General features: G+C 38.5%; 1 protein-coding gene and 1 long non-coding RNA gene across 5 annotated transcripts; one reads left to right on the top strand and one right to left on the bottom strand.

Moving 5' to 3' along the window:
* Positions 1 to 331: 331 nt before the first annotated feature.
* LOC111865155 (glutamate receptor ionotropic, delta-2) lies at positions 332 to 24016 on the top strand. Of its 4 annotated transcripts, XM_023852930.2 has the most exons (10): positions 8069 to 8257; positions 9880 to 10061; positions 11924 to 12226; positions 14306 to 14406; positions 15560 to 15727; positions 17768 to 18003; positions 19282 to 19499; positions 20738 to 20988; positions 23354 to 23508; positions 23668 to 24016. In XM_023852930.2, the coding sequence occupies exons 1-10, from the start codon at positions 8209 to 8211 to the stop codon at positions 23694 to 23696; spliced, it is 1692 nt and encodes a 563-aa protein (XP_023708698.1). In that variant the 5' UTR covers positions 8069 to 8208; the 3' UTR covers positions 23697 to 24016. The 4 variants fall into 4 exon arrangements, with proteins under 4 accessions (XP_023708697.1, XP_023708698.1, XP_023708695.1 ...); XM_023852929.2 differs by lacking the exon at positions 8069 to 8257 and adding an exon at positions 332 to 1237 and having other exon boundaries at positions 23354 to 24016; XM_023852927.2 differs by having other exon boundaries at positions 23354 to 24016.
* On the bottom strand, positions 20885 to 25399 carry LOC111865156. Its single transcript, XR_002842933.1, has 3 exons — positions 25335 to 25399; positions 24460 to 24603; positions 20885 to 20964 (listed from the first exon to the last, which is right to left on the bottom strand). It is a non-coding gene; the product is annotated as an uncharacterized LOC111865156 (long non-coding RNA).
* Between the last annotated feature and the right edge of the window lie 1864 nt (positions 25400 to 27263).

The following is a 27263-nucleotide window of genomic DNA, read 5'->3' as shown; positions in this document are numbered from 1 at the left end:
ACGCACATCCTGTTAGCGTGTTATTACAGCAGGAGCTAAGTAAGTGCTGTCAATAATTAACACTTCACAACAGACTAGAAATGTTATCTGAAAGAATTTCTTATTGTACGTATTACCAGTGACCATTAGTATGTTTCTTTAGCGAGACATAATCATTCGATCTTGTCAGAAAGGCTGTAGTAATAATAAGAGCAATATATTGCTCACTGTGGAAGCCAACATTCCAATTATGTTCATGCTACAGGGGAACGGACGTTGAATGGTTTATCTGAGATGAAAAGCACAAGGAAAATAATTACATAATTTTATTACACATTTTGCCAAAATAATATGGAAAGTCGTTATTTAATGGTTTTTTGGTTGCAGTAAACTTTTGAACTGACTTCTGATAAAAGAAAGTAGGAAAATATTTACAAATGAGGGAACGATCTTTTCATCCAAGTCGACAGACTACACTAGATTTTAGGTCTTTTGTGACGTCGCAGTTAAAGTTACGATGTGATATTTCACCTTCTCATTGTAGTGATTATGTCACGATATACCCCAGAAAAAATTCACTTTGAATTATAAATATTTTCAATTAGCTGTTTCGTTTGTTATGAAACGTTTTTACCTGTAATATATATGTAAGGATGTTATGTGATAAGGACAAGGGTATTAAGAAATATGTACTGATCATATAATATATTAGTAATTCTTTATTCAATTGTATGGACACATATGTAAGTGTACATGAGAACTGTGCGGAGTAACCGGACCACAGGCAATAGGATGTGGCCAGAGGGAAAACACAGAAGGAGTAAAGCCGAAGTCAGACCACATTCACTTCCGCACAATTAAGCAAGCGACTCTTGTTAAGATGCCGAATAGAAATTACAAAAAATGGAATTTGGAATTAATGTCTCAAATTGATGAGTCGTTCTTTTATGACGCATAATTGGAATGAAGCAATTGCCTGTTAGTTTAGAAAATAGGGAAATTGATAAGAAAGGGAATCAGCCAATTGTAAGCTTTGTTACAATGTGTCTGAGGAAAACCCAGAGTATATAAGGGTTGCACAAAGGAAGTGAGGACCACTTCATAATAGTTAGTTCAAGCGCTCTGAAATAGGAAGACGGTCCATCCTCTAGGGGGAGCCGCTGCACCTAGAGCACCTAGAGGGTTCTGCGAAAGACAGGCTGACCACAGGTCTCCACATTTCCAGGCATCATGTACACCGCCGCAGTTACCATACTCTGTAAGTAGAGATCTGTCTGTCATAGCCTGGCCACTTAACCTCGAACAGAGAAGAGGTGATTGCTAGTAGGTTATAAGTGTTCGGACCAGTTGTTTTGTTGTTGATTTCACATGTGTTTGTATTAAATTAATAAATGTTACTTTCTCTTGGGTTAGACAAAAAAAGGTATTTAGTATGACGCGGGAAGGGGTACCATCCTAGGGACCCATCCTCGAACAGGAACCCTAGACCATCCCCATCCTTGGCCTCATAACACGTTCTTTTTTTTTGTGAACCTAAGGTCTGTCTACATTAATATTATACTCCCTCGGCTGGATACAAAGTCTACTACTGTGGTCCTACCCACTCGTTAAGCTGTAGATTATTATGTTCATTTTCTCTGTCCTCCTGGTAGTCATTGTTTCTTAGGTTCAAATATTTGCGCAGGACTAGAGCTATGTACTCAAACAACCTCAATTAATTTATTCACTTAGAGTGACCGAATAAGTTCCACAGCTCATCAAAACATCAAGTATTTTTAGACAGAGTATGGGAAGACAAAAGAATTTGTACTGAGTGCTACAAATACTACCCAAATCAAATCTGGTCTTAATTTCGTCTTGATTGAAGTTTTGATTTGTTATTGTCGCTCCTAAATATATAAAATATGTCAGATTTTCAAATAACTTATTCGTTATGATTTTGTCCTGGTGACGAGACACGATCAAGGCCAATGATTTGTAGAAAACAGCAATAAATACATTTGGACTCCTGTTTTGGTTACAACCCTCCTACTATTTATAGTTTCACTACATACGCTATCTCACTTGTAATTCGCGACTATTCTTCAGTCTTATATTACGATGCTCTCAATGTCTGGACTACACAGATTAACTTTTTATTTTGACTATGAACAACAAAATTCAACTTTGTATTCAAACGGGTCTGCTGGATCTGGTTTCACCTGTTCTGCTGTATTGGTACCCACGAATTCAAAGCAGACGACAGAATGCCCTGGAAGCATATTAGATACTAAAAGGTATTGGCCCCTTCTGCACAATATAAAAGTCTTCCTGGTTTTTATTTAAAAATTTATACCTTTCCTTCTTTATGGAATTCTCGACCCCATTAATGAGACACAAACAAACAAAGAATAAATTACTCGTATAAGCTCCCTTTCCATTCTGGATAATAGGCAAATCAAATTTGGCAACTGACAATTAAACATGCGAGCCAGTAGTAAAAATTTTGGCAGCACACATTCAGATATAATAGGTGCATAGTGAGACCTGTCCGAAAGGGGGTCTGAATTAGACAAAATAAAACTTGTCGGAAAAATTTGTGGTCCTGAGAACTTTAGTCAAGTTTGATGTAAGTAGGCCTTCACCTGTGTACTTGTAATAAGCCGAAACGATGTAAAACAGAAACTAAAAATCAAAACAATTTAATGGAAAATTATTTATTTTCTGGAAATATAAGAAAGAAGGAAAGAAAATAATACATTAATGCAGAATGAATGACAGAAAGAGAAAGAAAGCCACAATTGGGAGAATCGAGTCCACATAGCAGAGAGTCGGACAAATTAAATACAGCATCCTGTGATATCTGAGGCTCTTAGCATGGTGACTGTGATGTAACACCGTGTAGTCCGGTAGGAGTCCACTGATGTTTCGGAGGAATGTACTGCCTTCATCTTCGGGATCAAAATGTTGCTGTCTGGTTACTTCGACACTGAAAATGGAGGGAGTACGTTCCTCTGAAACGTCGGTGAACTTGACCAATCTATACGGCGTTATATCTCAGAAGATAATAACTCTCATTAAGATACGAACCCATGTACTTTGGCAGAAAGTTACTATATTTTCCGAAGAACCTGCGGCCTTCAATGTGGAGAAATAGAGCTTAGGAATTCTGCACGTTTAATTTCCATCGACTCGTGAATTGGCTGTATGATCCCATTTTGTTTGTTCATGCATATATATGAAATATGCTACCAGTTTCTATCATGATATGTAAGTTTAGGAGCGATGTTTCATGTGCATGCGTGTTTGTTTTTACCGATCATAATTCCAGGTGGAAGTTGAAGGATGCAATTAGTGTGTACAAGGTGCGCACCATTCGTTACACGTCACTAGGAATGCAAGGAAAACATTTAGCAAATCGGTTCTATGTCGATATGTATGTCAAGTAGTCAGTTTCACGTCGCGGATCTGAACCTGTGTACTGAAATGAAGACATATGCACTCATTATGCTAATATGGTCATTGTTAATATTACTGCAAGTGGGTGTATTGAATGGATTTACTGTTGTTGATTATGCAGGAGTTATTGCTCTGGTATTTAAATATTATCACTCAAAATGCATAATTATTTTGCATTTACCTACAAATTTATATGCAGGTATACAAATATCAATATTTTAAATAATTTCATGAAAAAGAATACGTTTTATACCAATTAGATACCAATATACAGATCAAAGAATTCAATTAAACATAATAAATAACATTTAATACATTCGGCGAGACTATAGAACTTTGTGGGAAATCTAATTTTGAGAGGAAACTTTATATAAATTAAGATTTACACGAATTATCTAAATAGATTTATACGTACAGTAATTAATAACATTAAATTTAGCATAATACATATAAGCGAGTGTATTGTGATTGTACGTTCTGTATGACGTATTCGTATTATGGAAGAAATCGCACTGCAGCCCTTAGAGAACTTGGAAACTGTAAGATCAGCAAGAGAGAATTTGTTTTTTTAAAACAAAATTCAACTGAATCTGGATCCAAGGAAATGTTTCGTTAGCTCTCGGAAATAAACACAGTTTCCCACAGAAAGCAATTTTGACAAGATGTCTCTTGTGGCTCTATCGCACTTCCGAAACTCCGAACTGAATGCCGAACTGGGCTGTGAGACGAGCGTTGGAAACAGAAGAAATGAGCCCTACACAATTTCCACGAAGTCCGTTTCGAGAAGAAATCTATCAGAACTGTTACACTGTAAACATGTACAATTAAAAGAAAGTGTTCTGCAACTACAGCACCAGTCTGCTTTTACCGGTTCTCACGGTCTCTTCGCTTGCAGATTTCTTATATTTTTCCTCTACCCTGAAGATGGAGGCGATACGTTCCTCCGAAACGTCGGTTAACACCACATATACACGGTGCCAAATCCCAGAAGACTGCTTTCTTCAACATATATTTCCATTAATAATATTCCACAGTGAGTGATGCGATATCACTAGAAAGGGTTGAAGAACCATGAATATACCATTGAACTTCATAGACAATAAATTGAAAGAAAGAACATTGATTCAGACACAACTTCTCTGAATATCTTTCGATACTTCGCGTACGAGTATTAAGTAAATTTAGTAGTCGATACAGTCAATGTAGGTGCTGCCGGCCAATGTCGGTTCACCTTAGGTTACGTACGTAAGTCTTCGGGCCACTGTCTTTTGAGCCTTCTTGCAAAGGTTGGTTCACTGGTGAGAGTAGCAATCAGTTCATTTGTATGATTCATATTCCTGTTTCTGTACATGTTGGCCTGGGAATTTATTACATCCCTGATAAATGGTATTTTTAAGTCGTCATGTAAGGTTTGGTTAGAAACATACCAGGGAGCATTTGTTATCATTCTTAAAGTTTTTGATTGGTATGTCTGTAGTATTTTAGTGTTAGATGGTTTAGCACATCCCCACAATTCGATCCCGTACGTCCATATGGGTTTTAGTATGACTTTATAGATTAGTAGTTTGTTTTCAAGAGACAATTGAGATTTTCTGCCAATAAGCCACTTCATTAGCTTAGTTTTATCTTTGCCTCAATATGATCTTTCCAAGTTAGCCTCCGATCAAGGTGAAGACCCAAGCACCTGACTTCATTCTTCATTGGAATGGATTCATTATTTAGTATGACTGGTGGACATTCAGTGTATCTAGTTGTGAACGTGATCTGAGCAGATTTATTGTTATTCACTTTGATTTTCCGCTTGCAAAGTCATTGTTGAAGGATGTTGAGATGTTTTTGGAGTTTTTCAGAGGTTACAGTGGGATTTAGGTCCATTACTAGAATCGCAGTGTCATCGGCAAATGTGGCTATGTTGGTCTCGTTTGTTGTTTGAATATCGGCAGTGTAGGTAATATACAAAAACGGGCCCAAGACGCTACCTTGGGGTACTCCTGCTTGTATGGGATGGTAGTTGGTTTCGTCTTTGTCTATCTTAATATCGAAGTATCTGTTCGATAGGTAGGACTTTAGTATGAGGTACAGTTGACTAGGCATGACCTTTTCAGTTTGTATAGGAGTCCTTGATGCCACACTTTGTCAAATGCCTGCTATGTCTAAGAATACCGCGGCATATGTTTTCTTGTTTTCTAATCCGTCTCTGATTGTGTTGACTATTCTATGGCATTGTTGTATGGTTGAATGGCCCTCTCTGAATCCGAATTGATGCATTGGCATCAGGGTATCAGGACTGATTATTTATTTTATTCTGTTTCGTAACAATCGTTCAGATATCTTGGATAGTATTGGTAGCAGGCTTATGGGTCTGTAGGAGGCAGCTTCAGTAGGGGTTTACCAGGTTTGGCGATCATAATAATTTGAGTAAATTTCCACTGTGTTGGGAAATAAGAGAGATGAAGCATTATGATGTAAAGGGTAGTTAGAAGAACTATTGCTTTCCTGGGTAGGTGCTCAAGGCTTTCCCCTACAATTAGATCATATCCAGGGGCCTTGGGTGGGTTCGTCAGTTTTATCTGCTCAGTGACTTCAGCTGGTGTGATAGATCGGACTGGAGGTGACAGTTGACAAGGAGCGTCCAGATAGCTACTTATTTCTTCAGCCTTCCGGTTATTTAGTGGATCGAAAGTTGTACCAAGATGTTCAGCGAAGACTTGTGCTTTTTCCGAGTTGGATCTAGCCCAGTTGCCATCTTCTTGCCTGAGTGGAGATATTGTGGGCGTTGGTCTTTTGAATTTCTTGGTAGTTCTCCATAGTGAATGGTCATTGGGTTCCAGATTTTTGATGTAATAATCAAAGGTCGCATTTTTGAAGTCTTGGATGAGAGCGTGGAGTCTATGAGCGAGTCTGTTGAGATGTCTTTTGTCGTAAGGATCTCTTGTGCGTTGCCAGACTCTACGTACTCTCCTTTATTCCTGGATTAATTCTTTGATAAGAAGAGGCCAGTTATTATCTGTTGCTTTGTGGTAATATGGGGGTGTTGCTTCCCATGCCGCTTTTTGCAATAGTGCTGTGAAGTCACGGACAGCAGCTTCGATTGTGTCTTGTTCCTTTAGTCTTATGTTGAGCTTTATATTTTGGTTTATAATTTCTTGGTATTTTCTCCAATTTGTTTGTTTGGTATATAATCGAGGTGCAGGTTCTTTAAGTAGAATTTCAGTGCTTACAGTTATGATAATAAGGCTATGGTCAGAGCTAAGATCAAAGTTCGATTTTATGTCACAGTGGATAGTTGGTATCCGTTTGGTAATCGCAAAATCAAGGAGGTCTGGGATTTTATTCCTATCAGCGGGCCAATAGGTTGGTTCTCCAGTAGATAGGTGGCATAGGTCTTCTTGTTGAATTGCACCTAGTAGATTTTTGCCTTTCGGTGTAATGTCTTGAGCCCCAGTTAGCGTGCTTGGCACTCCAGTCGCCGGCGGCTATGAAGTGGGAGCCTAGCGTATTGAAGTAGTGTGGATACTCTTTGAGTTGAGACCATATGTCTAGGAGGGCTGTATATCACGGCAATAGTAATTGGCCATATGGAAGTTTGTATTTTGACCTTTGCACTCTGAATTTTATCTGTTATATACGGATCGAGTTCATGGCGTCTAAGAGAACTTCTAATTATTATGGCCGATCCACCATGTGCTCCACCATCAGGATGATTTGCATAGTATACCGTATAATTGGGTATTTTGATTAGCGTTCTATTAGTAGCATGACTTTCAGATATTAAGAGAATATCAACTTATATTACCCGGCGTTTCCAGTGTGTATTCTTAGGAAAATTGTAATTTCCAGAATATGGTTCGAGAGTCCATTGAAGTTCCAAGCTACTATGATTATGCCATGGCCATTAGTGGACTATTTTGCTGATGACTGTGGTGAGCATGTTCAGAATCATGCTATTCTGGTTCAGTAGCTGATTAAACATTTCCTTGAATTGACTGAGAAAACTAGTCAGTGTAGTTGTTAAGGTTTGGGTTTCATGATTTGCTGTAGGTGTATTTATTTCATTTCGCGCACTTTCTGCCTATGTAAGCCTCTGTTAGGTTGATGTTTCTGTAGTATAGTACTTGTAGTTCTGCGGCCAGGTTGTTGTTGATCTAGCTGTTGCTGGTTCTGTTGTTGAAGGGCAGCAGAGTTCCTATTCTTATTGGTTTTAGGTTTATTAGAACTTTATAGACAGAGAAGCCTTTAAAATTCGCGGGATGGTCACCATTACACAGGGCACAAGTAGCCGGGGTGTTTCTTGGCTTTTTGCAAGTCCTTGAGTCGTGTGCTCCTCCACATCTAACACAGTTATATGGCTTGGTTCAGTATGCTTTTGAATGACCATATCAATGACATCTCATGCATTGAACTATTTAATTTCTTTTTCTAGGCGATTCTACTGTTATTCTTGTGTGGCATAGAAATTCTATGCCGTATATGTCTTTGTTATTGTTTTGCGGCTCTAAGTCTACGTAGAATAAAGGCAACGGATTTTTGGTTAGCCTGTGTTCGACATTGATTAGATTTCTAACCTTATGGCCGTTAGAGCTAAGTTCTTCTTTCATTTCTTCTGTTGGTGTAGAGGGGTGAAGTCCTCTAATTACTATTCGGTAGGCTCGGTCTCCTTGCAGCTGGTATATATGGTAGACAATGCCTTCTTCCTTTAGGTGGTGGACTAATTTTCTGTAGAATTCGACTGTTTTTACGGTGACTTTGACAGTGTTTTCGGTTGTTCTGGTATGATACTTTTCATCAGCTATGATTTGTGAGAGAATTTCAATCATGGCTTTGAAGCTCGGAACTCCAGGTATGTATATTGGAGGGGGGTTAGGTTCTTTTATTTGTTGTTTACTTCCTGCAGTTATTTATTTTTTCTTCGTTTTTATCGTTAAGTTTCTCAAGCAGTTGGTATCCATTGGATGTACTAGGTTCTTCAATATTAACGTAAGTTGGATTGTATCCCTTGCGTCTTTTTATTTTCGACTTTTTGCCAGGGATGTTTACCTGTTGTCTCGTCATTATCCAACATCTCTTCTTCCCACTGGTCATTGAATAACTGAATAAGTCGTGGTTATTTTTAACTGCTTGTATCGGAGCCTGCGCTGGTGGGGCTATCTGATAAGGTGGTATATGTGACAGTTGCTGATCCTGAATGTTGATGCTTGGGTACATATTAGCATAGCTCGGTATAGGGTTATTCATGGTCATGTTTGGTTGGCCCAGTATAATTGAAAGGAGATTGGCTGTTTGGTAAATATTGCGTGTTTATGGGTGTATTTGTTTGTCCTTGTACATTGGCGTGTTGGTAATATATACTGTTGATCGAGTTAGCTCCGCTTTGAAGCATTTAATCGGTCATTTCCAATAAGTATTTTCGCGATAGTTTTTATCACTGGCTGCTTATATAGTATAGACGTTCCCAACACTTATTTACTGCTCTAAAGTCAGTTGAACACCGTCTGTTGCGTCAGCACTTCACTTCCGCACTGTTCAGTATCCAACGAGAGACTCGTAAAGAATATTAAAAACAAGAAATTTTATGCTCATAAGATTTTAGGCATGCATGAATTTCCAGTGAATCTGAAGCAGAAACACATCTAAATAAACGCTGAAATACGTACCATAACATCCCACAATTTTACTGCTGAGGTAGTGAGGATAAAAAGCTTGCGTTATTAGTCTACAGTAAATTAATGCACCTTGGCTATCTATCCGCCGTAAGAATAACGTCACAGCATCCCTCTCTGAAGTTGACCCGAAAGACATACGTTGCGATAATATGAAGGGAAACGGTAAATGAGAGGGCTCCAGCAAATATCTAGAAAAGATTCATAGGCCTACAGTGAAAGTGAGACTGAGGGTGTTTGAGAACAGGGTGTTGAGGAGAATATTTGGACCGAAGAGAGATGAAGTGACAGGAGGTTGGAGAAAACTGCATAATGAGGAGCTTCATAATATGTACTCTTCTCCAAGTATAATTAGAATGATTAAGTCAAGGAGAATGAGGTGGGCAGGGCATGTAACACGAATGGGAGAGACGAGGAATGCGTATAGGATATTGGTGGGAAAGCCAGAAGGAAAGAGACCACTGGGAAGACCAATGTGTAGGTGGGTGGACAATATTAAAATGGATCTTAGAGAGATATGATGGGATGGTATGGATTGCATTGATCTGGCTCAGGATAGGAACCAGTGGAGGGCTCTTGTGAACACGGTAATGAGCCCTCGGGTTCCGTAATATGCTGGGAAATTCTTGAGTAGCTGCAGCTTTGGCGGCTCCTCCAGAAGGGCTCAGCTCCATGAGTAAGTAAGTAAGTAAGTAAGGCCTACAGTGACTTTAGGATTATTGTAGTTATCATAAAGACCTAATGGTGTCGAACATGTTTCACGTGCGGGAATTTATGGTAGCCTCGTATCATTCTGTTGCAGATCCAGAACTCCAGGACAGTCGGATGCTACTGCATCTTCAGAAGTTTCTATCTGGGCTCCAGGTGATGTCAGTTCATATACAGGCTTACAGTCAAGAAGAAAAGGAATTCCGGTGTCACAATGGGACCCCGCCACTCTGTGTACTGCTCGCGTCGAACCCTACAACCAAGCATGAACTCACGGTATATAGGTTGCAAAAATAGTTTCCACAGAAAGCCACCCATGGTCGATCATTCACCTCTGAATAATTCACACCAAATCATCAGAATGTTGAAACACGCATCCAGTTTAGTAGTCTCCTAGTAACACAATCACATCAAGCTTGCAGTCATTCTGACTTTCCTTCGAAAGAGCCTACTTTCGTCATGTGTCCTCAGAAATTAAAATAGAGAAACCAGCACTGTTTAACGTTTGTAGTACTGGTCTACGCAAAACTTACGTCCGCTGAGCCACAGGAGATTTCCTCTTTTCTCTCTCTGGCAATTGCCATTTGACCGGTTTCTATTGTACCTCCTTTTAATATGGGATGGATGTGTCCTAATTCCTCGCGTTGTTTCTTCTTTAACAAAACCAAAAGTCCCTACCCCAGACAACTTATTTCAGACATAATAGTACAACCATGTAACATAATTAATTGTTCCATTCATTTGCGTAATTTAACTTCAATAATGATTTCAGGAACAGGAACTTGGTCTCTCAGCCAAAAAGGGGGGGAGAACATATTGAGAATATGTGTGAATAGGGGGCTGAGAAGAATATTTTGATCCAAGAAAGCGAGACCTGCAGGAGGCTGGAGGAAAGTACTTAGATAAGAGATTCATACTTTGTACTCTTCGTCACATATTATTAGGATGATAAGTTCAAGGAAGATGTGATGAATGTGGAATTTAGCACTCATGTGACAGATAAGATGCACAGAGAACTTCACTCGGAAATCCTGAAAGGAGGAGGCCATATTTGAGATATAGACGTAGGTATTAGGATAATATTAAAGTAGATATTACGGAAATATAGTATTAGGCTGTGGAGTGAATTCATAAGATTCATGCTGTGATTCAGTGGTTGACTCTTATGAACACGATAATGAACATCGGAGTTGTATAACAAACAAAACAAACTCCGTGGCCTATAGTCCACAAGCGAACTATACCGACCGAGCGACCGCCGCTTGTCGGCGAAGTTAGTGTTAAATTTTGCGGATAGAGGGTGTCGCGTGGTCAGCGCAACGGATCCCCATGGCCGTTAATTTCGGTTTTCTAGACCGGACGAAGTTGTATAAAAGACGGGTAATTTATTGACTGGCAGAGAGTCTAGCTTCTAAAGAAGGCCTGCTCCACGGAACTATTCAGCACTTCATAGCACGCAGTTAGTGAAATCACAAATTTTAGAGTGCAGGCTTTTCCTTTTATGTGCATAACAGTGAGGTCAGTAATGCTATATTTGACTCCGTATCTAATGGAGATGAATGTTATCAGCCGCCGTCCTTAGTTGTAACTTGTGAAATGTTCTGTCGGAATATTAACAAGAAGAACCTAAATCAAGGAAATGCATTAACAGTTCTTATTCTCCGAAAAGTGAGAAATGGATTTGACAGTTCCATCACATACTCCGGCGTTAGGGATCTGGGTAAGGAGTCAATGAAATTATGTTAATCCTTCCTTCAAATATGTCTTCCAAGTATCTCCTTTTAAGAGTTTTCCGCATCAGTATGATAAGAGTCTTCTGTACTTGCAGGTAAACTCTTTGGACCAAAGGGAGCTGAAATGAAATGAAGGGAATAATAAAATGAAAATTTATTGATTTTTGCTCTTCACACATTATTGATAGGGTGAATAATCGATTGATCTTAATGACTGGCCATTGGTAAACAAGGAGTATTTACGGAATGCTGACATGTAAAAGTGCTCATGCGTTCAGGATTCAGGTGACAGAACAACACTGAAACTGATATCATGACACTAAGCGGTTATGTAGACTCCTCTGTATAAAATATTTCGAGGAATATTTCCGTATGTGACAACAATAGTATGTTTCATATTTCCAGAGACTCTCCCAGAGCCGCAATATGTCTCGTCTTAGCTGGCTCTTATTCCTCGACGATACGACCTCCCTAGAACATTTCTTCTATGGCATCAACATACCATTTGATTGTAATTTTCTCGTGGCGCAGCCTCGAGAGAACAGAATTCATTTGACGGAGGTTTATAGGGTTGCAGAGGGAATGTCCTTATTAAAGTACTCGTATGCAGTATGGAATCCTGACCGTGGTGCTAGACGGACCACAACTAAGCTGTATGAACGAAGAAATAATCTTCATGGTGTCCACATGAAAGGAGCCGCGATAGAAGTAAGTAAATAAACAGTAAAACAATAAATTATGACGGACGAACGAAACTTGCTCAATTCTGGATTCTACTTCCAATTAGTTCACTACAAAGGTCGGTTTAATATCACAAGCATAATTTCCATTCTTCCGGTCATTGCAGCCGAGCGGTCTAAGGCATGTACTGTCTTCGCTCGCTCGGAAGCCGGGATCGTGCTTTCGAATCCCACATATCTCACATGTTTGGTATGTGTATGTGCTTATTCTGTGTTTGTGTTGTCCTGTGTTTAGATAGAGGCCTTGCGATGAGCTGATCACTCGTCCGAGGAGTCCTACCGTCTGTAGAATCATCATCAAATTGAAAAAATTGAAGGCCAGTGTCAAGAGGGCTGTAGAACCAATAAAAAAATTAATTCTAAGGCAAGGTAGCCTTAAGGTGTCATATCGTCCTTGTGTTCGCCCTGTCGTATATGCGTGTTTGTCCTCCACTAACAGCAGTTTAATTAAATCTGGCATGGACTTATTTCACTGGACGTTATCCACCTCTGTATGCTTTAATTCTTTATCACCTGCAAAGTTCTGTGGGTTCTGTTAGTATCTAGAATATATAGCGTCGAATGATGAATTGGAAAGGATTTGGAAGTAAATCTTACGTTGCCTAATCGCTGTAATGTCATGGAATTTGCCTGGAGGATCTTAGGAGAATCACGAAAGACCTCAGTTCGGATATTTGATGGGCCAGCCGAGTTTCGAAATGAGCACCTCTCGAAGACATAGAAGGCTAGACCGTTACCGCAAAACCAAGTTACCCGGTACCGCTACGTACCTTTTCTAACATCGATATATCTGTGAGTGAGGTCGGAGCGTCAATAAATCTATCGTTTATGGTTTTGAATATTTCTTGGGTAGAAATTGCCAAAAAAAGAAAAATTACATATATGCAACATTCTTCTCAAAGTCCTTATTTTACAAAATCTAAACCATTAATATGACGATCGTGCGAAAATTAGCTGTATTTATATTTTAATTTTAGCAATAACTAATGAGCCATTGCAGATGAGAATGTTAAATTTAGAAATCTGATAAATTTTCATCGTCATTTTCCTGATCTTGTAAAATGTTAATGTACAAATGTAGCTCTATAATTTCAGACATCATTACACAGAAACGAGAAAAACCACTCTGAATTCAAATGCTGACTCCAAGCAACTAAGGAATAGGCTGTAAACATGTATGGACATACAATTATTTGCTATTCTATCTGCATATATTCATCGCAGACGAATCTGTCCACAATGAGTTTGATTTGTTTCATTCTGGTCCATCACACTAACAATTACAATTATAAATCACTCCGTCCAATGTGACCTGTAAGTTTTTTACTACATGAAAACTTAACACCCTTACATGTTTCGGTCTCTGTGGACCATCTTCAGAGGGCAAACATCACTACAAATAGGAAACCACCATCACATAAGTTATTTAGACGTGAAGTACGTACACTTATATGCTACAATACATAGTACACAAAATAGAACATTTCACAAACACAGCAGTTTCCTGGGAATGTAAAGTTTTTTTATAAAATTGTATAAAATTTATTGATGCTAATTAAAATTTTTTTGGATTGTCAATAATTAAAATTCGTAAACCATGCAGGCTCGTGTTCGTCCTCCCATCGTCCCTCTTATATGGGGCAGATATTGTGCCACCTGGCTATCTTGATGTGGAGGTTCTTTATATCGTCCAGGGTTTGCTCGTGGCTGCTGTGCTGTTTTCACTGTTCTCCACAATGCATTTTAAAAATAATTTTATCGGACCTTGTACGTCATCTTAAATTGCGACATTAACATATACATTTATTACTGCCTGTCTAGTAGATCATTGTTACGGGCAGCCTACAGTAGGTCATATACATGAGCACAGACCTTCTAAAATGTCATTATGAATTTATTTTTTAAGACATGTACGTGTGGAATACAGTGAACTTAAGGCACAAAACATTTAAAAATTATTACAAGGGTTTGCATGCTTACTTGTATTTCAGTGGGTTCATATTAAATCATACATAATGCTTAACCACTTGATTTGTTTCCCTTGCAGGACCCTCCAATTACGATATTAAAGGAAACAGACGAAATAGTAACAGTTGACGGATTCTTTGGTCAAGTGTGGGCCTTGTTAGAGAGAAGGCTGAATTTCACGTGAGTAATAAGTTTGTTTCCTTCCTCTGTATGGACAGGGTTTAACAGCAACCAATCGTCGAGAAAATTCAAGACAAAAGGCAGTCTCCTGAAGCACAAGAGTGAGCCCCACTGCTAGAAGTGCAGATTTTTCTAAATGGCTTTGTAGGCGTGTTCGCGACTTTGCGGAGCGCACGTTGAATTCTTTCTCCATATAAGATAATCTGTCCTCTTCTGTCTACGCATGATAGTACAACTTCAGAACCACTGAACGCTTTTTCATGAAATTTGATAATTGGGCTAATGGATCTGATCTTGATATTTGGGAGTTTTACTAAAGTTGTCGGCAATTTCAATGTTTGTGACAACCGAGAGAAAATAACGGACTCTGTGTGTATATCTATATGAGTTTCTCTGCTTATCTGGAGCATAACTCGTTAAAATATTTGTCGAGGCAAAAGACTGAATAAACGACCATTACGTTTTGAAAAATACCATACTTCCGTAAATGTCAATACTATTTCGTCACCTGAGAGGCACGAAATTAGTCAGCGATAATTCCTCATTCCTTTCTAAGAAAATCTTTGAAAACGTTAACCTTTGTTCAGTGGATACTTTCCCGTATAATGCCTTTAACATGGACGCTGATTTTCTTTAAAATTTTCCAATGTAAAGGGTTAATCCGTGTCAGAAGCATAAGGTAATATTAATGGATTGATTATATATTATACAGAATATTTTAAATTTTCTGATTAATTTTAATGGTCTTAATTTCAGAGTTACACATTGGATGTTGATGCATTATATTAATCATGACGCATAAAACAAATACGTAAACCCTCATACGTTTTCCCTCATGCTCCGTGGCTTTTAGTCCGGAAACAAAGTATACCGACCGAGCGCCCGCCTCTTGTCGGCGAAGGTTTTCCTCATACACAACTTCGAAATTAGGTTTTAAAGAGAATGATTGGCAAATAATACATTATTAGTTAGAAAGAACATGGAAAGAAGAGATGGCCTAATTTAAGGTACTATCCCAGAATTTTCCTGGGTGAATAGAGGAAAACCACAAGGACCTTCATTCAGGAGTATTACTGCTTGAGCAAACTTCAATGTTGAGACTTAGTTGAAGATAGAATAAATAATTCAGTTTCAGTGTTACACCAAATTTCAGAACATCCTTCAAGAGGGCTGCTGCTTATGGTAAACTCGTCAACGGCTCATGGAATGGTTTGGTCAAAATGCTGAGAACCCACGAGGTGGACGTTGGGCTTAGTGAGTTTACCATGACTCAGGAACGTTTGGGAGCTGTAGACTTCACATTTCCCCTCATCATCACAAGGTAGGCCCCATGAGAAAATGTCACAACTACCAAACACATCCTACGTCATGGGAAATAATCAATCCAGCAGGACCTCTTCACGTTTATAAACGGAGTTGTTGCAATTTTACTTTATCAGTTTTATTAAACGTTCTAATTGTAAAATAACCCCTAACAAGTGGTCCAAGTCACGAAGTCATCCGAAAGAGATAACGTCCAGAAAATGAATTTAGGCAAAGATCTTTAACAGCAAAGGGAAGAAAATGTAAAAGAATGTTCAGATTCCAAAGGTAATTGTTAATGAAGATGTATAGACATTTTGTTTATTCCTTAATTTATAAACACATTTTGATATCTTCATGATAACGATTTTGAGAATCTGGTGAGTTTTCCATTTTATACTTTTAAAAGATGAAAACAATCATTAGTGTCCTACTAAGACCACAATTACATTTTAAGCCTTGGCGTTCACAACCCTGCAGAGTACCTGTTAAATTTGCTCAGTCTGTCCATCAGTGTCCATGGAATAGCTCAAGGACTCTTGGACGGATTTTCATTAAAATTTATATTACACAGTTTCATCAACAACTGCAGAGTCATTTCAGCATTTATATAGATCAGGCATATTTAATGACGATTTTACAAGAAAGGCTACATACATTTCTGCGTGTATCTCATTGCAAATATATTTGGCATAAAATGTTTTATAAAATCATTTCTGAGAAAGGTGAAATATACTACATATTTTACGAGTATATCAAATCTTCGTAAGTCTGGTAGTTTTATAGATAATTAAATAAATTATGTTACAAGAACATTATCAGAATTTTATATTAAACAGCAACAATGGCTTCAAGAACACAATCACAATTAAGAAAAAGAAAATCTTTAAGGAAGCTGGGCTGCATTAAAATTTATTTCGTGCTTTTGATATAATTCTTTATTACAATATGAATTTGTATATAGTAAACAATTTATATGTAATTTAGTTTTCTGTTTTCGCATGTAATAATAGTAAACTTTGAAATCTTAATGCCAAGTATCGTATAGTCTTGATTTCTTCCCAACTTCAATATCATCACCTAACAGTGAACAAGTGCAGATGAACTTAATATATGTTTGTTATAAGGGAAAATTTCAGTGTAGGGTTCGATCCCGGGTCTGGTCAAGTGGGATTTGCGGTGGACAAAGTGGCGCTGGGGCGGGTTTTCTCCGAGTTCTTCGGTTTCTCCTGCCAATCTTCATTCCACCAATTGCTCCACAATCCCTCACCTATCATCTGGGGCTGGTACAATAGGCCAGAAGTGGCTGCAGTACAAGGAACTTAGTCCCATCCCACTAGCAATAAAAAAATTAAAGGGTGTTGGTCAAAATGTTACTGATAAGCATTTGGTTTCTTCCACTTTTCATGAGTGTTCTTTGTAATAACTGTGTAAAATTAGTTATTGTCCAATGTTCTTTCCTGCTCAGATTTTGTACAATTCTTGCAATTTTGTACTACACACAAAGAATGAGTTTGGAAGCAATGTGACATATTGCGCACAGATCTGTATGAGTGTACTGTATATTTGAAATACAAGAATGATAACTGACAAGATGCAGTATACCATTACAAGAAACCAGCTCCTCCCAACTCATGGTATAGATTGCTGCTTCTGTTTTGCATTTGGTATATTCCAAAATAACCCAATATATATGAGTTACAATATAAATTAGCCCCATGCATTCAACACTAATTATCTGTAGTATATTCCACTTGGTAGACAGATATATGGGTATAATTTAGACTCGATTTTGTATCTATATTTTAAAACTAGCATTACTGCAGTTTAATAAATTGGTATTTTGATGTAATAATAAATTAACTGTCATTTAATTCTAGTTGACTGAGTCTGAATGCAGTTTAAATGTCCTATGACATTCAAACACATATAATGATAATGATGTAACAGACAGGTCAGAATAATATTAGAATAATTTGAGTCAACTAGAAAATAGGTGTAACAGGTATAATATTTCAGTACCCTTTGATAAAAGAATTTAAATAACTATCACTTCCAGGTACAATGTTCTCATACAGCAATTGTTACATGAAGTCCTCTCCTGGGATGATTTTCTGAAGCCATTTTCTACAGGCTTATGGCTCATGGTTGGCATCTCAGTGCTTGTTTTGTCCTTCATGTTGTCAGCATTCCATAACTTAGGTCGTCACTATGGTAATGCTGAAGCTGATGACCCCTCACGATATGGCTTGTATGATTCGTTGTGCTGTGTCTTCAGTATATTTTGCCAACAAGGTAAGAGAATGGTGCCACAAATGTTACATTCTCCTTATAAGCTCTGATTGTTGATAAAATGAACTAGGTCAGCATGTATCTCATAAAGAGAGTTCTGATTCAAATCCTGAGACTGTTCTTTATATTTGAAGTTTTTCTTGTTTTTACTTACTTTTAGTCTTCATGAGTTGTTCCAAATATGTATAGCCAAATATATTCTAATCTTTGTTTTGTGCTCTAGATTCATCTTACTGTGCCATATGTGGCAAATTTCTTTCTGATAGTCCCTATTAAAAATCTAGAGTGGAGAAGTGTACTTAAATTTGTTTATTTACTTTCCAGATGGATGATTTGCTAATTTGCATAACTAGCTGGTCTTTATATTAATTTATTGCCAAATGAAATATTGTAGTGGAACAGTTGATATTAATATATTTCACACTTTTATTTGAATCTTGGCTAGGATTTCTATGTTAAATATGCTAAAACCCCTTATTTCAACAATTTTTTATATCATTCTTTATCACCATTCACATTATGTAATATTTTAATGGTGAATGAATGTTATATATATATGCATTGTATCACATTAACTTTTATTATATTTTTATTAAAATTTGTTAAAAGTGTCACAATCAGTAAGCACTTAATACATTACAATTTATATTCTTTAACAATGGGACGAAAGCCAAATGAATGAAAATAGTTATTATAATAAATAACAAATAGTTTAAGTTCTATATGGTGAGTCTTGGATTCACCATTACCAGACCAAGACAAAGTGTGCATCAATGCAGTGGAAACATCCTGCATCGCCTGCCAAAAAGAAAGTTTAAGGTGACACCATCCTCCAGGGAAGTGATGCTCACAGTCTTATGGGATCACAAAGGCATACTGCTCACCACATTCCAGCCTCAAGGACAAACCGTAAATGCCGACTCCTACTGTAACATCCTCAGGAAACTTTGTAAGGCATTTCAATGGAAGCATGCAACCTGTCATGCATTATGAGGTAGGCCATGCCATGTGAACATGCCTGGTTCTAACAGCAGCCCAAAGAATTTCATTCTGCTGGTTTTCAGAGGCTTGTGAAACGATGGGACAAGTGCCTCAATGAACAGGGAGATTATGTTGAGAAATAAAAGCATTTTTCAGATCAGTACACTTATTTAAGTTCTATATCCATTTGTAACTTACTTATTGACTTACTATGTACATAAAAATAATGTATACCTACACCAGCTTATCAATTTTATGGATAGAAACAAGCAATACATGAAATTGTGTTCTGCCTCACAGGACAAGATTTCACACCAAAGTCAATTTCATGCCGGCTTGTGTTCCTGACAGCATACCTGACAGCTGTGATTTTATTGTCTGCATACTCTGCAGCTTTAATCTCATTCCTCACCAAACAAAGTGTAGTCATGCCCTTCAGGGATCTCCAGGGACTACTCAAGGATGGCACCTACAGGCTGGGCATCATGCCAGATTCAGCTGAATATGAAATGTTTGAAGTAAGAACTTAACCTTGTAATGTTGTTGGCTCTGGGTCATACGTTCAGATTAATTCAAAACTACTGTTGAGCTGCTTGCAATCCTTTGTAACACTGGTAGAACATAATGAAGTACAACTGATGTGAGTGACAGGACACAGGAAGTGAGCTTACCAAATTACTTGCTAAATGTGGATCAGGAACTCCATTCATAGGACCAGAACCTGACTGTGGCATCTCTGATGGAGTTGTCAGTTGGGCTTTAAGGGATAGTAGTGGTAGAAAATATGTAGAACACTGGAAGTGCATAAATTTACAAAGGCATGTGAAGCTCCTTATTCCTGAACTTTCCGACTCACTCAATGGAGCAGAGTAGTCATTGAGAAGCCAATAGATAATCAGCCACTCAAGACATTCCCAGAATTATATATAACCTCAACGTTCATTACTATGTTCCTCAGAGCCCACCACCGATCCCTCTCCTGTGCCAGAGCCCTGTCTGTACCCTCCCATCCTATTTCTTTAAGATATATTTTAATATTATACTCCCATCTTTGCCTACATTCTCGTTGTTTCAGGTTTTCCTGTCAAAACTTCAGATGAATTTCTCTTCTCTCCTGTTCTGGCTACATGCTCTGCCTATCTAATATTTTTTGATTTGATAATTAAAATAATAACTGGCAAGGACTACAATTTATGAAACTCCTCATTATGCAGTTTTTTCCACCCTCCTATTACTTCATCCATCTTAAGTCAAAATATTCTCCTCAGCACCCTGTTCTCAAACACCCTCAGTCCATGTTCTTCCTGTAATGTGAGAGACCAAGTTTCACACCCATACAAAAATTCAGATTTATAGTTTTGTNGTCCATGTTCTTCCTGTAATGTGAGAGACCAAGTTTCACACCCATAAAAAATACAGATTTATAGTTTTGTATACGAATATTTCAATTTTCACATTTCTAGATAGCAGACAAAATGGCAAAAGATTGGAACTAAATGGCAGCATGCATTCCAGAGTCTAATTTGCTTTCAAAGACTCTACTAGCTGTCTTTATATTATGACTTTATCCTGCTAAATACTCGTACTAGTAACTATAATAAACTCCAAAACAGTATTTAATTTTCAGGGCTGCTGATGGGATAGTTGTTGGGGATGCACAATAGATCATGAATGGTTACAGTGCTAGGATGGTTTAACATCATCCCCCTTCTATTATGTTCTATTATACCTGGATCCTGATTTATGTCCTGTATAGAATTCAGCCAGTGGTTACATGCACGAGCTGTTCACGAAGCTGATCCAGCATGAGTCAAGCTTGCTAAACACTGCTGAGGAAGGAATAAAGCAGGTCTGCTTGGACAAGTATGCTTTCGTGACTACACTCCATCTTATCACATGGCATCCTGTTCCATGCGATGTCATGGCACTGCCTGATGAATCATTTCCAGTCAGCATGGCAATTGCACTTTCCAAGAATAATCCCTACAAGAGAATCATAGACTACAAGTGAGTAATCCTCTGGCATGTGAAAGAGAATATTTTATGAATCTGAACTGTGATCTTCTGAGTTATGTCACATCACAATCCTGTAATCAGTTACCAACATGTCAGAGGAATACGCTCTCTCCATTTTCAGAGTAAAGGCGAATTAAGCTTGGATGTGGATAGGGTAATATCCAAGCTGAGAAGGGATCAAAGTGTGGAGAACCAGAGGGTTGGCTAATCTGAGAAAGGGAAAAGAGAGCTTCCTTTTGTTGAGGCACATATTATGCTCCTTCATCTTCCTCATCCCTAGCACTGAGTGGCCAATCCTCTAGCGACACACTGCCCAATCCCTCACCAACTTCCACTCTAAAGATGGAGGCAGCCCTCCCTCTGAAATTCTTGTTACCAACCACTCACAAGAGTATATGGAGTCTTAACCCAAAAGCCCACAATCCAAATTTTCATAATGATGAAAATCTCACATCTCATGTATTATGTATACCAAAACTGCATGATACAATATATCTCTTTCCCTCTCTCACATGCACATGCACATACACATACACACACAGATATATATGAACATAAATACTTATGTGTGGGTCATTTCAGAAATACTGCTCACACATGAACAGTAGAGTATATTCATAATGCATACAGGACATAGAATGTTTTATTGAGTGGTGCTGTATTAGCTGTGTGATACAGTATATGGTAATGTTACTTTCTAGAAGGGAACACAGGTTCTGCTTCTACATGTTTTCCATGTGATGTCACATACAGTCAGCAGTGTTAGTGCTTACAAAGAGTTATAATGCATGCAGTATTTTAATTAGTACTATGTTTATAGGCAATGTATTATATAATACATATTTTTTTTTTTCTTTGGCACTACAGCCCCAGTGGGCCTAGGCCTACCTCCCTGAACTTCCGTTCACTTTGGTTTTTCTAGATCTTACACAGACAGTAGAACTTCTTGGGTGAGTGATCAGCTTGTCACAAGGGCTCTATCTGTAGACAAACACAGAAAAACGCACACAAACATCCATGCCCCGAGTGGGATTCGAACCCACGATCCCGGCTTCCGAACGAGCAAAGACAGTGCATGCCTTAGACTGCTCGGCTACCGTGACCGGCATATAATACATATACTTGTATGCTAAGGTTTTTTAAAGATAACATGACTTTCCTTGTACTCCTGTGGCATACTTTCCATCATTTTATATCATAATGTAAGAACTGAAAGTCTAAATGACCACATAGTTATAAATGTAAACAAGGCATGCAAAAGTGAATGTTTTCAGTCAGTGCAGTACAAGAGGAATCCATCATATGCAAGAGACGTTAAACATTTATGTGATATGATGCAATGAAACTGCACGATTAACAAGGACACGTAAAACATTGTTGTAAAGCCAAATATTTGTAGTATAACACGTGTCAAGTTGGCAACACTAAAGATTATTTGTATATATATCTATACATAAGCACATTTGCCATATCTAGTGTTCTTAGAGCTTATGAACCTCAAGGAAAAAGAAAAAATGGAACTGTTAAAAGGCAATGCTAGCCTGTATATTTCATATGCATATTACTTCATAGAAAATGGATAAAACTGGACAAAAATTCTGTCATAAAAACCCCTTCCTAATAACTTTGGAACTATGCTGCTTAATGTCAGATAAAAGAAGCTAAAATGGAAGCTAAATATCTCTGCCATAATACAAGAAATTCAGGGAAGATATGACATGGACAGCATTGAAAACAATTTATCCAACAATTCTATTTTTGTGTGTGTATTCATTGTCACAGTAACATTTTTACCAAGCTGTTGCCTAGCAACAATAGGGCGATGCACATACAGATACATAGACTGATGGGAGGGATTTTTGTAGCACACTGTTGAGATGGGCTCAGATGCCATGATACATGTACCAAGTTTCACAAAGACCGGTTCTGGCATTCAAAAGTTAGTAAGGGGATATACAGACACACTGACAGCATGATGATCTCATAAGCCTACTTTAATTTTTTAAAAATAGGAAAGTAGACTAAAAATAAGTTTTAGTGATGCAGTACATTCTAGCTTAAAAAATGTTACTGTTTTAATTAAATGTAACATTTTAAGATTTGTAATTGTCTTTTAAGCATTTATTTTTACACTGTGCTCATTATCAAATTTAAATGTTTGAATTTTAACATGTAAGAATTCATACCATGAATGTTACTGTTATTTTTTTGCTCCTTGTTAAAATGTCATGCAATTCCTGTATTGAGACATGAGTATAACTGAAAGAAATATCAAGAAAATATATGAATTATGATGAATTGTTCATTGGTGTTTCCATCTCCCTTCTAATCATTCTCTATATTTTATTTGTTGTAGCTTGCATAATCTGCGGGATAATGGGATACTGAAACGTCTACGTCTTCAGTGGTGGAAACCACAGCTTCCTCAACTGAAAAGTCCCTGGTTCACAGTAGACTTCTACAGTGTAACACCCATTTTGGTTCTCATGGCAGCAGGTGTCATAATAGCAGGTATTTTTTTGGTACTAGAGAGAAAATGGCATCAGTGTCAACATAAAGAGCCCTGTGAAATTCTCCATTGTAATGCTTCTAGCAAAATTAATTTCTCTGAATAATTTGAACTTAAGTAAAAGATACAGTTAGATCAGATTTACTATTTGTTTCTTACAGTGACCACTTGCACTATCCCGTGGTTTTAACGAACCCAACTTCAGTTGGGTTTGTTAAAACAAAAATACAGATTTATGAAGTTAGTGCAAAAGTTTCTTTCATGACACTCCAGTGATGTGCACAGGCCAGACTAAGTCATTGGTGGAACAAGATATATTCTGCATTGCTTTATGGAACCTGGTAATTAAAAAGAATCACTTGATTAAATGAAGTATTGTCTTTGGTTTCTGAACACCATCCCATTGGGAAGGGAACAAGATATTGAGTATAATACTTAAACCAAAGGGAGAGGAAGTAATATGAGGATGGAGAAAATTACATGATGAGTAGCTTCATAATGTGCACTTTCTTTTTTATTGCTAATGGGGCGGGACTAAGTCCCTTGTACTGCGGCCACTTCTCTATTGTACCAGCCCCAGATGATAGGTGAGGGTGATTGTGGAGCAATTGGTGGAATGAAGATTGGCAGGGGAAACCGAAGTACTCAGAGTAAACCTGCCCCAGCGCCACTTCGTCCACCACAAATCCTACTTGACCAGACCCGGGATCGAACCCGGGTTGCTGCAGTGGGAAGCCAGCAACTAACCACTTGAGCTATGGCACGGCCTAATGTGCACTTTAATCAATATTAGAGTCTTCAAATCATAGAGGATGATGTGGTCAGGATGGGAGAAATGAAAAATATGAAGAGTTTTGTCAGGAAACATGAATTTAAGAGATTGCTTGGAAAATTAAACATAAATGGGAAGATAAATAAATAGATTTTAAAGAAGTACGGTATACTGGATTTACCTGGCTCAGGACAGGTTTACAGGCAGACTATTCTGAACACAGTAATGAATCTTCAAGTTCCACACAATGGAATTGTTGAGTAGTCAAGAATGTATTTGCTTCTCAAAAAGGACTCAGCTCCGTGTTGTTAGTTTTGATGTCACACTGGAATCATGGATTTTTTCTGTGGTTTATTTTATAACACTGTCAGCAGTTGGACTATATATAGCATCAAATGATAGGATGGGAAATGAATTGGAAAGGTGCTGGAAGGAAGTGGTTGTGGCCTGACTAAAATACTGTCCCAGCATTTGCTTGGAGGGACTGCAGAAAACCTTAGTCAGGATATAATTATTGTTCCTGGACACTATCCATTGTCCTGTTATAATTGTATTAATATACAACTGTCACAAACTTCTAGATCTCAGTCAGGATTGCTGGCCAAGGTCTGAACCAAGTACCTCCTGAATATAATAAATCACTGTTATAGGAATCCATTTGGTGGAATAGCAGCTAGAGCTCGTTTTATGCTGTATAATTTTAATAGATATTGCTAGCTTCTTTATACAGATGAAGGCATAATAGATATAAAAATAAGAAATGTTTGCAAATTATTTTATTAATCTTAAGGAAACAGTAGGCATTGCACATGATGTTGGCTGCACAGTAGCCATGCATTAAGGTTGAACACAATCATTTGTGAGTGCATTTAATAATAAATGAGTGCTATGTAGGTCCAAAATTAGTATAGCATTTTCTTGGATAACTTATCTCATTTCTTTAGCCTACTTTCCTGGAATCATTTCATTTTAAACTATTTAAGACATTTATCTCACCTTCATTTCTTCAATTTCACAAAGCCACAACTGATTCTGTGCTTCTCTGAGGTCACTCACCTGCTTCATTTGCATGGCCATACAAGGGTTGGAACTTTAATAGTAACAACACTGCTGTAGAGACGCCATGCAACGGAACTGAACCGTGCAACGGTTCTTCTTGTGAAGTTCCTTGGAGTCCCCCCCCCCAAACGCCAGGATGCGAGCCGTTCCCCTTTCTTTCCACGCAAGGTCTTAGCTGACATCAGGTCAGCTGACCTTGTCCTCCCCTCTCCTGGAGGCATGCGAGGCTTCTTGCGTACGCAGAATGTATGCTTTGCTCTCTCTGCCCGATACCTTCAGACAGGTAACACCGCCGGTTCTAAATTTGCTGTTTAGGTTGGTTTGAGTTGTGAAATTCTGTTTCGGCCCCGGCGCATTCTGAAGGGGGAAGAGTGCCCTCGCGACCTGATGAAGGTTGTATCAAGTCGCGAGGTTAAGCTTTGTTCATAATTTTGGAAACGCCAGTAAGTGACTTACTGTGGTGCTTGGTTTCCTTGTTTTATCACGACGCCGTGTGGCGTAAGTAAATGCTTTGTTTGTTGGCTTGAATAGCCGGTCGCCCTTCAGGCGTGAGTATGAATATATAGTTCTGTTCCCAGTAAAGTCAAGGGTTGCCATGAGGCGTGCTTATATTTGTGTCTGTGCGTTTAGCACAGAGTAATTCTGTATTAAATGTGAACGTGTTTTGACCAGCCACTGCCCATCAGGCAGAGTCACCTGTAAAGTCAAATGGATGCCATGAGGCGTGCTTATATTGTGTCTGTGCGCTTAGCCACAGAGTAATTCTGTATTAACTGTGATTATGCTTTTGACCAGCCACTGCCCATCAGGCAGGGTCACCTGTATGCCTTGTTATCAATATACACATTTATTTATATGTTAGAAACGCCTGTAGTATTTGTGTATACTTGGGTTGTGTGTGTTCCCTACTAGTTCAGACTAGCAGATCCGTCCAGCTTGGCCCATAGTGCCGACAGTGGTTTTCCTCTCCCGAGATCCCCTACTCGACCTTGGGGAGGCATAGTGCACCACGTACAAGCAAGTCGTCTTATGAGCCTGTCCCTTGCCCGCTTTGAACAGGAGTCCATGGGTTTAAGTGGGTAGGAGAACGGGGTTCCCGACCCACGGGGTCAAGGGACACGGCTCAGAACCTAATAATGTCACTTATACCACATGTTAATTACATACCTACCTTACCTCAGAGCAAATGGACTCTCCCTTCCCACATCATGCATATGTGCAGTGACGAGAACAGAGCCTTGTGTTAGCTGGTGGTCTAATGTAGAGTTGTCATGATGTTTTAGAAACAGGAACAACACAGTTGAATGTGTCAGAGGCCATACAGCATGACAGTGTCATCAAGGTCTTCAAGAGGCTTGCGGGGAATCTGCATTGCCTTACAGAACAGTGGCAAGGTGGAACCACCATGAAAATCAAAAGTCTGTCAGAACCCCAACAATGTCAAAATTGTTATTGTGATTCTCGTATACGACTGTGATGGTGTTATCCTAATACATGCCGTTCCCTGACAGCAGACCGTCAATGCACAGTATTACTGTTCATTTTTGGAACACAACCTGCAACCAGCTTTGAGAAAGAAGCGGCAACACTTTCTGCAGAACCCACCCATCATTTTGCAGGACAATGCTTGGCCACAGAAGCGCAAGCTGTGGCTGATTTGTTCGATTGATGGGACTGGGAAGTGCTGTACCATCCACCATATTCCCCAGACTTAAGCCCTTGTGACTTTGACCTGATTCCTAAGATGAAGGAACCAGTTCATGGCATTCGCTTTGGAACTGTTCCAGAGATTCTTCAGGCAGTAGACTGCTCCATTCGAACTATCAACTCAACAGGCACTGCAAAAGGTATCCTACAGCTTCCACATCACTGGCAACGTGTTGTACACAATGCTGGTGACTACATTGAAGGAGAGTAAAACTTCGA

This window comes from Cryptotermes secundus, unplaced genomic scaffold (assembly GCF_002891405.2).
Source record: "Cryptotermes secundus unplaced genomic scaffold, Csec_1.0 scaffold178, whole genome shotgun sequence".
NCBI lineage: Eukaryota > Metazoa > Arthropoda > Insecta > Blattodea > Kalotermitidae > Cryptotermes > Cryptotermes secundus.
Note: the sequence above shows the minus strand (reverse complement) of the source record. Positions and strands in the feature narration are given on the sequence as shown.

Excerpts from the sequence above, each read along its gene's own strand:
- LOC111865155 (XM_023852927.2), top strand. The coding sequence starts at position 8,209 with ATGATTTGTGAGAGAATTTCAATCATGGCTTTGAAGCTCGGAACTCCA. Across the intron at positions 8,258-9,879 it reads TTTGAAGCTCGGAACTCCAG|ATCCAGAACTCCAGGACAGT; the intron begins GTATGTATATTG and ends ATTCTGTTGCAG. Across the intron at positions 14,407-15,559 it reads GAGAGAAGGCTGAATTTCAC|AACATCCTTCAAGAGGGCTG; the intron begins GTGAGTAATAAG and ends ACCAAATTTCAG.